The 10784-nt window shown below is 43.1% G+C and overlaps 1 protein-coding gene across 1 annotated transcript; it reads right to left on the bottom strand.

Moving 5' to 3' along the window:
- Positions 1-2999: 2999 nt before the first annotated feature.
- Positions 3000-10656, bottom strand: ZSCAN26 (zinc finger and SCAN domain containing 26). Its single transcript, XM_004387059.3, is given in 4 exon segments — positions 3000-4402; positions 9808-9925; positions 10241-10593; positions 10596-10656. Coding segments are annotated over 4 exon segments (1434 nt in total). The 3' UTR covers positions 3000-3500.
- Between the last annotated feature and the right edge of the window lie 128 nt (positions 10657-10784).

Below are 10784 nucleotides of genomic sequence, written 5' to 3'. Positions count from 1 at the left end.
TAGCTCCTGGGGGTAGCAGGCAAAGAAGACTTATAAGGTGGAAATGGCTACTAGCAGAAAGAGGTAGATGTAGGTCACTTATCTGTAGGTTGAGGCTGCTTCTTAAAGAGTAGTCTTAAGTCTTCTGGAGGCTCGCATTCCCACTTCAATCTGTGGGAAAGAACATATGACTAGAAGCATACTGGTTAATAGCTTTCAGAGTCACATATAGTGACCTAAGGTACCTGGAAACACTAAGTTCCTGGACTACTTGAGGAAAATCTGAAGCATTACATCCCCAGGCTGCCTTAAGGAAAGGTCTCCCATACAGCATTTCACAGGGGCTCAACTGGAGCCTGCTTCTAGGGGTCACCTGGACTCTCAACAGGGCAATGTGTAGCAGTTTGATCCAGGGCAGGCTGGTCTCTTGGCAAAGCTTCTTCTCTGTTTTTCCAGTCCACTATGGCCTCCAGGAAGCATGTAATTTCCACCGGATTCCTAAATGCCTTGAAACTTCCTGAGTAACCTTGGATACAAAAGCTCCTCCATTATTGCTTTAAATTGAGTAAGGTAGGCCAAATCTAGGAATAATTTCATCGAGGAGCGCTTTGCTTACCTCGGATGCCTTTTCCGTTTAGCAGGGAAAGGCTTCTACTCATTCAGTTAAGGTATCTACAAACACTAAAAGATACTTGAAACCTCTTGTAGCCGTTGGCATAACCATGAAGTCCACTTGCCAGTCTTCTCTGGGTCAGGTCCTGCTGGCTTGTACCCCAGGCATAGGAGGTGGTGGGCCTGTTTTTGGACTATTCTTCGCACAGGTGACACATTGCTGACTGAGGGTTTCAAGCAAGGCAGGTGGCAGGGGTATCTATCCTGGCAGCTTGTTTGGCCGCCAGATCATCAAGGTGATTTCCTTTAATTATGAGAGACTCTCCCTTCTAGTGCCCTGGGCAATTATAACTGCCGTCAGTGTTGGTAAATTTACTGCTTCCAGAAGGGCCAGAATCTCTTCTGCATGTTTATTTCTTACATGAAGTTAAGAGCCCTCTTTCTTTCTAGATGGCATGAAGTAATAGGTTGTGCCCACGTCCACTAAGAATTCAGTAAGTTGTCCTTTCCTTGTTAACACAACCTGGGGATCCTTGTGGGAGATGGGGATTGGCTGCATGGTCTGCAGGGGAGCCCCTGGGCCCCCTCAACCCAAGTCATCAGCTGACCTCCTTCTAACCTCGGAAGTTTCGCCTAATGTCGGGGACACTCTGGCTGATGAAAAGTCATATTTACTAGCCTAGCATTCTCTGGGTCTTCTGGGATATCAGTAAACTGCCAATATGCTTCGTATACCCATTCTAGGAAGCTGGAGGGATTTTCCTTGGGGCCTTGTTGTACACCCTGAACTTTTCCAAGGCTCATCTGTTTTGGGGCCCTCTGCAGTAAACCAATTATCAAACAGTTTTTATAATGTTCTAGCTGTCCTAGCCCCAGCTGATCATTTGGGTCCCAGCATGCATGGATTTATGGAAGGTACAGCTTGGGGTCCCGGGAGTCTAATATCATTCTGAGGGTTGAGGTTATGCAATCTGTTGGCCTCTTGGTGTGCCTTTTCTAAGACCATCCTCTGTTTTTCTGGAGTTAAAAGAATATTTAGGAGTGACTGACAGTCAGCCCAATTACGGTGATACATTGCAAAGATGGACACAAATAAACCTGCTGTGCGTTTTGGGTCATCTACAGGTCAGTGGTAGAGAACAGTGTATGGACCTAGATAAACCCTCTAAGCTAGCTGTTGTGATCCAGTACGGCAGGCATTTGTCTCAGCAGAAACTGCTCTGAGGAGACTTGGGTGGATCCTTGGCAAATTGCACCCCACTACGGGTGTGCACTGGGGAGACTATTCCCTGGGCAGGACGGGGAGTTCCTGACTCATGAGGGGCTGGCAAGCAATTCACCGGAGGGGTGCCGGAGGGTTCTGCCAAAGGGGTACTGGCTGCTGCTGGTGAGGGCCACCGGGGCTGGTGCCATGCAAAGACCAGGTCCCACAACCCCAAGTGCATAAGGAGGAGGAGGCACAGGTGGAGGCAAAAGGCTGAAGGGGGTATGGATTGCTCTCTGGGTCTGGAAGGACCAGAGCTTTCCTATCTCTGCCTCCCTCTTCCCCTGCACTCTGCACCATCAGCTTACACTGTTTTTGTAGGCTTTTATTTTGCCAAAGAGACATAAAGGTTTGTACGTAGGGGATTTCATCCCATTTTCCCTCTCTTTTGCAAACTCCAACTGGTACTGGGGCCAGGCAGCATTACAAAAGACCAGTTTTTAAGTATGCAACCTAAGGGGGAATATTCAGGGACACCATGTTGGTTCCCAATATCTCACTCCCATACACGCTCTCATTCAGGACCAGAACCAGAACCGGAGCCTGACCAAGGTCAACCAGAAACTAGGCTGCCCATTCTCTGCCATCGACTGGGGGACCAAGTAACGAGGATGTCTCAGCAGTGCTTCAATCCCCTTTAACGGGGATGTCTTAGTCCTACTTTCAGTCCTCCAGATACTTCCCTACCTGCAATCCCAGGCACTTACACTTAAAAAGGGAAATTTCAAGGGCACTTACCTAGTGGATGTCCATACCTGAGTTAGTTTCTAATTCTCAAAGTAAAAGTGCCTTGGGCTGGTCACCATCTCAGTTGCAGGTAGGAGACCCACCTGATCCTCCTGAACAAAAGGCTGGGTGTGCGTTGAGGGTCAATGGAGGTTGCACTTGTGGTCGAGGGGGTGCTGGTCTCCAGACGGAGAGTCTGTGTGACCCTCTGGCCCCACATTGGGTCCCAAAAATTGTTGCCTAACCCTAGAAGGTAGGTTTTGGCTGGTGCGCTCAGACCTGCCAATAATCTGGACATCAGCCTTTGAGAAAGAGAAAGTAACTTTATTGCAATGCACAGAGCAAGGAGCCGGGAGGAAGTTCCTCGGATCCGACTCCCCGAGCTATGGGAAAGCAGGGCTTATATGTGATTTGGGCAGCAAGATGGCAGCCAGACAGGCGTACTGGGGAGGGAAAATTCTAGAAGGAAGATGTTACAGGAATTATGGCGGCCAGGAAACAGAAGGTGATATGGTTCTCGTCGGACCTCTCTCTTTGGAATGGGGTCTGGATGATGATTTTCCTTCTGATTCGTTCCACCTGTTGCTGCATTCTCTGTCGAGGTCAACCAACAGCCATAGCTGGCCCTTCTGTGCATGCAGGGTGTGCCAAATCTGGCTTAGGCAAGTTTAAGGCAGTCTTTTCTGACTAATGGAAATTTACTGGCATTCATAGGGTCAGGTTACATTGTGGTCCAAAGCTGACGTCAAGGAAAACAAAGGAGAGGAAACTAAAATGAGAGGGAATGGAAGGCAAGCAGCCTCCAACTTGGCCCCAAAGAATTCTCTGATGCCAGAGTTGGTTAGAGAGACTTTTCCCAAAGTGTTGTTAGATTACCAGCATATCCCTCTCTGATTTTCTATAAGGAGAGGATACCTCATCAAGCCAGTTTATCTCTGTGGTGGTATCTCTGATGTTGGAAAAGGCCTGACCTCTGCCTGAAGGCTTCTCCACACTCATTACACTCATAGGGTTTTTCTTCATTGTGGATTCTCACATGTTGAGCAAGGTGTGAGTTTAGTCGGAAGGCTTTCTGGCACACATTACACTTGAAAGGTTTTTCTCCAGTGTGAATCCTGTGATGTCGAATAAGGTCCGAGGTCAAACTGAAGGCTTTCCCACACTCATTACACTGATGACTTTTTGAGTGACTATGGATTCTCTGATGGTGGGTGAGGAGCAGGGCCTGATTAAAAGTTTTTCCACACTCCTTGCACTCACAGGGCTCCTCTTGACTGTGAATTCTCTGGTGTCGATTAAGGTGAGAGCTGCGCCTGAAGTTCTTTCCACAATGGCTACATAAATAAGGCTTCTCTCCAGTATGGATTCTGAGATGTTCCAAAAGGCCTGCATTCTGACTAAAGACTTTTCCACACTCTTTGCACTGATAAGGCTTCTCACCAAGATGGATTTTCTGATGTCTGACAAGGTGTGAACTCCTCTGAAAGGCTTTCCCACACTGGTGACATTGATGACCTTTCTCTCTAGAGCGAATTTTCTGATGTCCAGTAAGAATAGAACTGTGACACACTTCAGAATCACAGAGCTCTTCTCCCATGTGCACTCCCTCATGTTTTATCAGGTCTGAGTGCTGAACGAATCCCTCCCCACATCTGGAGCATTTATAGTCAGGCTTCTCCATGGGTTTTGCCTGCTGCCTTTCCAAGTTAGAGTACTCATAACAAGCCTCTACAGGTTCAGATATTTTCCCAGATGATTCCACTCCTCTGCAAGAGTCTGTCTCAATGACCAGCTTCCCATTCTCATTCCTTCTCTCCTCATCTGAAACATTAAATATGTACCACCAGTCACTTTTTTTTAATGCGTGGGGAAAGAAATCTGCAACGAGGAAAAATTTTAAATCAAGCATGTGTGCAAAGTGAAGTCTGTACATGCTGTGTATGTACAGAATATATATATGCATGCATATATATACATATACATATATACATATATATATATGGAACAATACACAAGAAATTATTAACAGTGGCTGCTTTTGGGGAAGGGATAGGGGATTGTGGTGGGAAGGAACTTATTTTAAATAGTTTTAGTTTTATCATGTGAGATATAGACACATGAACACACACAGAAGCTAGCAAGCAAGCAAACAAACCATCCTAAAGGATATGGTTGTACATTCTTGAAAATGGTTTGCCACATGGAGAGTAGAAAAGAAAGGTCAATTAAGGACTCTGGGGTCAATAAGAAAGGGATGACAGAATGATAACACTTTAAAAATAAAGAAATGTAGACATGGTGCCAATTTTGTCACTGACAAGCCGACTAATCTTAGAAAGGTAACTTAATCCCTCTGGGTTTCAACAGAGCTACAGGGAAAGGAATATTTTCAAGAATATACTGTCACTGCAGTCACTTCGTATTTAAGATATACATTAACCATTGATTACATGGCATAAATCCATTTCTGCAATGCTATTCAGAAAAAGTAGGTCCCTCTCTTTCAGCTACTTTACTCAGAAGGCTTCCAGAAGAAGGTGATCTTTGAAGCAGACTCAAAAATTGAACAGGGAAGTAGCTAGTAGGTAAGGGATGCTTTTAGATATATAATCATTCATTCCTCAAATACACATTTATTGTCTACTCTAAGCCAGGGACTGTAGCAGATTTAGGAAACAAAATTAAGTCCCTACCCTTTTAGTCTGTAAACTAGTAACTATAAAATAATGTGATCAGCTCTATAATAGGAAAAATCTTGGGTCTCAAGGAGCATAGACAGGGAAACTAACCCAGACTTGGGGGACTTAAGGAAGGATAGAGGAAATGATATCTAAAATATGCACTGAAGGATAAATAGGAATTAGTGAGGGAGAGTGAGGATAAAGTGATCCAGACAGAGGAAACAAGGCAGGAGAGGCTCAGGAAAGAGAAGCAGCAAGGGGCAAATGAGAAATGGAATATAGTTCAGCAAGATAGCAATATATAGCATGAGAGGGGGGACACAGGGTGACTGTCCTGATTTGCCTGGGACTGAAGGGTTTCCCAGGAGATGTGACTTTCAATGCTAAAAGTCTCAACAAGTTGGTCACCCTAGTGACCAGCTGAGAAGTGATGCTGAGAAGTCAGCAGATACCAGACCAGGCCATGTGGTACTTTTGTTAATGGCAATGGGGAGTCACTGAAGTTAATGGGTTTTGATTTTTTTTTTCCCTTATTTTTATGTTTCGCTTTTTACGATAAAATTTTCAAACATCTCAAAAAAGTAGAGAGAATAAAACTACCCAGCTCAATGAAGGGTTTCAAGCTAGAGTCCAACACTACTGAATTTGTGTTTAAATGATCAAGAATGAATAGGAGGTAACAACCTCAATGGGAGTATTAAGATGACACTAAAAAAAGAGAAGCAGAGTTTGTATCAGTCTGGAAAGAGAAAGAAAAATTTAAGGGACAGAAATTGGAAAGAGGAATTTCAATGACAAAGAAAATGTAGTACAGCAAAATAATAACCCAAGCTGACATTTAGAAATAAAACACAGTAGCCATTTATAACATGAAGAAGGAAAAAAAAATGAGTAATGAAGCATGTGGCTGGGATTCTTTGCCTTGGATGAGAAACTAGCACTACTTTTTTTTATTCCTCTCTACAGTATGGGGGAGAAGAACAAGGTGAAAGCCTTGACAGTACAGGACTTTGGTTTCAGCTGAATAAAACACCAAGGGAAGGTCAGAAGGGAAATTTCTGGGATGATGAAAATCTTTTATATCTTCAATGTGGTGGTAATTACGAGACTATAATTGTTTCACATTTGTGAAAACTCATTTACGGACCTGTACACTTAAAAAGGGTAAATTTTACTGTGTGTAAATTATACCTCCCACGACACGTCTGTCAGTTTGTCATACCGTGGAGGCTTGCGTGTTGCTGTGATACTGGAAGCTATGCCACTGGTATTTCAAATACCAGAAAGGTAACCCAGGGTGAACAGGTTTCAGCTGAGCTTCCAGACTAAGACAGACTAGGAAGAAGGACCTGGCAGTCTACTTCTGAAAAAAACTGGCCAGTGCAAAACTTTATGAATAGCAATGGAACACTGTCTAATACAGTACCAGACAATGAGCCCCTCAGGTTGGAAGGCACTCAAAACACAACTGGGGAAGAGCTGCCTCCTCAAAGTAAAGTCAACCCTAATGATGTGGATGGAGTCAAGTTTTCTGACCTTCATTTGCTGATGTGGCACGACTCAAAACGAGAAGAAACAGGTGCAAACATTCGTTAATAATCGGAATGTGGAACGTATGAAGTATGAACCTAGGAAAATTGGAAGCTGTCAAAAATGAAATGGAACACATAAAGACTGATATTCTAGGCATTAGTGAGCTGAAATGGACTAGAATTAGCAATTTTAAATTAAAGAATCATATGGTCTACTATGCTAGGAATGACAAAATGAAGAGGAATGGCGTTGCACGCATCGTCAAAAAGAACATTTCAAGATCTATCCTGAAGTACAATACTGTCAGAGATAAGATAATATCCATACACCTATAAGGGAGACCAGTTAATACAATTATTATTCAAATACACACACCAACCACTAATGCCAAAGATGAGGAAACTGAAGATTTTTAACAACTTCTACAGTCTGAAATTGGTCAAACATGCACTCAACATGCATTGATAATTACTGGACATTGGAATGCAAAAGTCAGAAAAAAAGAAGGATCAGTAGTTGGAAAATATGGCCTTGGTGACAGAAACAACACCAGAAGTCACATGACAGAATTTTACAAGACCAATGTCTTATTCATTGCAAGTACTTTTTTTCTACAATGTAAATGGCAACTATACACGTGGACCTCACCAGATGGAAAACACAGGAATCAAATCGACTATGTCTGTGGAAAGAGATGATGGAGAAGCTCAATATCAACAGTCAGAATAAGGCCAGGAGCTGGATGCAAAACAGACTATCAATTGCTCATATGCAAGATCAAGTCGAAACTAAAGAAAATTAAAACAAGTCCATGAGAACCAAAATACAACCTTGACTATATTCCACCTGAATTTGGAGACCATCTCAAGAATAGATCTGACACATTTAACACTAATGACCAAAGACCAGACGAGTCTGGGATGACATCAAAGATATACATGAAGAAAGCAAAAACCCATTAAAAAAAAAAAAAGACCAAAATGGATGCCAGAAGAGACTCTGAAAGTTGGTTTTGAACACAGAGTAGCTAAAGTGAAAGGAAAAAATGATGAAGTAAAAGAGCTGAACGGAAGCTTTTCAAGGGCGGCTCGAGAAGACAAAGAAAAGTATTATAATGACATGGGCAAAGACCTGGAGTTAGAAAACCAAAATGGGAGAACATGCTCGGCATTTCTCAAGGTGAAAGAACTGAAGAAAAAATTCATGCCTCGAGTTGCAATACTGAAGGACTCTAAGGGGAAAATATTAAACGATGCAGGAAGCATCAAAAGAAGATGGAAGGAATACACAGAGTCACTGTATCAAAAAGAACTGGTCAATGTTCAACCATTTCAGAAGGTAGCATATGATCAAGAACTGATGGTACTGAGGGAAGAAGTCCAAGTTGCACTGAAGGCACTGGCAAAAAAACAAGGCTCCAGGAATTGATGGAATACCAATTGAGATGTTTCAACAAACAGATGCAGTGTTGGAGGTGCTCACTTGTCTATGCTAAGAAATTTGGAAGACAGCTACCTGGCCAACCAACTGGAAGAGATCAATATGTGTGCCCATTCCAAAGAAAGGTGATCCAACAGAATGCAGAAATTATCCAACAATATCATTAATATCACATGCAAGTAAAATTTTGCTGAAGATAATTCAAAAATGGTTGCAGCAGTACATCCACAGGGAACCACCAGAAATTCAAGCCAGATTCAGAAGAGGATGTGGAACAAGGCATCTCACTGCTGTTGTCAGATGGATCTTGGCTGAAAGCAAAGAGTAGCAGAAAAATGTTTGCCTGTGTTTTATTGACTATGCAAAGGCATTTGACTGTGTGGATCATAACAAATTATGGGTAACATTGCAAAGAATGGGAATTTCAGAATAGTTAATTTTGCTCACGAGGAACCTGCACATAGACCAAGAAGTAGTTGTTAGAATAGAACAAGCGGATACAGCATGGTTTAAAATCAGGAAAGATATGTGTCAGCACTGTATCTTTTCACCATACTTATTTAATCTGTATGCTGAGCAAATAATCCAAGAAGCTGGACTATATGAAGAACAACACAACATCAGGATTGGTGGAAAACTCATTAACAACCTGTGATATGCAGATGACACAACCTTGCTTGCTGAAAGCAAAGAGGACTTGAAGCATTTACTGATGAAGATCAAAGACTACAGCCTTCAGTATGGATTACACCTCAACATAAAGAAAACAAAAATCCTCACAACTGGACCAATAAGCAACATCATGATAAATGGAGAAAAAACTGAAGTTGTCAAGGATTTCATTTTACTTGGATTCCCAAACAATGTTCATGGAAGCAGCAGTCAAGAAATCAAACAACGTATTGCACTGGGCAAATATGCTGCAAAAGACCTTTTTAAAGTGTTGAAAAGCAAAGAAGTCACTTTGAGGAGTAAGGTGTGCCTGACCCAAGCCATGATGTTTTCAATTGCCTCATATGTATGCAAAAGCTGGACTATGCATAAAGAAGACCGAGGAAGAATTGATGCCTTTGAATTGTGGTGTTGGTGAAGAATACTGAATATACTACGAACTGCCAGAAGTACAAACAAGTCTATCTTGGAAGAAGTACAGCCAGAGTGCTCTTTGGAAGTGAGGATGGCGAGACTTTGTCTCACGTACTTTGGACATGTTATCAGGAGGGACCAGTCCTTAGAGAAGGACATCATGCTTGGCAAGGTAGAGAGTCAGTGAAAAAGAGTAAGTCCCTAGATGAGATGGACTACACAGTGGCTGCAACAATGGGTTCAAACATAGCAACGATTGTGAGGATGGCGCAGGACCAGGCAGTGTTTCATTCTGTTGTACACAGGGTCGCTATTAGCGGGAACTGACTTGACAGCACCTAATGACAACAACAACAAATTATACTTCAATAACTTACTCAAAACAAAAAACAAAGAGCCAAACATCAAGGGTGCTGAGCAGGGTTTCAAGAAGAAATACATAGCCCACCACATCTCACTCACAAGAAGATGCAATCTATTTCTTACCCTTTTCTTGTTCAGGCTTTGGGACTTCATACTTGAGCTGGACCTGTTGCTCCTGCACTGTTTTCAGAGGGGCCATCTCCTCCACAAGCCTTTTCTGTTTCTTTGCCTGGTCTGAGTCCTAGGGACAATTAGGTACAAGTGGGCTTAGGAGGGAACTGCTGTTCAGAAAAATAATTCCATGTTAGAAAAGAGAACAAAGAGAAACCACAGAGGGGCAAAGGCAATGGACTGGGGAATCTGGAGCTCATTCTGTTTCTTCCCATTAGGGAACAGGTAAGGCTGAGGTGAAAACGATAGAAATGAACAGCCAGACTGAAAAGAAACTGAACCAAAGTTAGCAATTCTCCTCCCACTGGTGAGCTCATGTCTACCTCTCTGATCAGAGGTCTCAATTCCTGCTTTTCTGCAAAAAAGCACACCTGACCCTTCCCACCTGCTGTCCTGTTTCTCCAAGCTCTAGCTCCAAATCCTCCAGTACAACCACCACGTCCTCCCTGTTCTCTGGGTAATGCTCCTGCACCCAGGCCTGGAGCTCCTTAGGCAGGACAGTCAGGAACTGCCCCAACACCAGCAGTTCCAGGATCTGCTGCTTGGTGTCAGTCTCAGGCTGCAGCCACTGATGGCAAAGTTCCCGGAGCTGGCTCAGCATCTCTTGAGGTCCTGTGGTCTCTTCATAGAACAACTGTCTGAATCATTTGCACAACAGCTCCTGTCCAAGACCTTTGCTGTTTCTTTGCAGTTTGAATCCCTGTTTCCAAGCAGAGAAGTGATCCTCCCTCACCACCAAAGCCCCTCTTTCTTCAGATTCAGGGAAGCCAAGGAATGAGCACTCACCAATACTGTTGCCATCCCCAGCTTCAGATTGCCCTGTTCTGGATAACTTTCTTTTGACTGTCTCCTCAGGGATACTCCTAAAAGTACAACAACATTAACCAGAAACAGTAATAGTGGTAGTAACAATAATAACAACAATAGTA

The sequence above is a fragment of the Trichechus manatus genome, unplaced genomic scaffold (assembly GCF_000243295.1).
Source record: "Trichechus manatus latirostris isolate Lorelei unplaced genomic scaffold, TriManLat1.0 scaffold00180, whole genome shotgun sequence".
In the NCBI taxonomy this organism is placed as follows: Eukaryota; Metazoa; Chordata; class Mammalia; order Sirenia; family Trichechidae; genus Trichechus; species Trichechus manatus.
The sequence above is the reverse complement of the archived record's forward strand: the minus strand, read 5'-3'. Positions and strand labels throughout refer to the sequence as shown.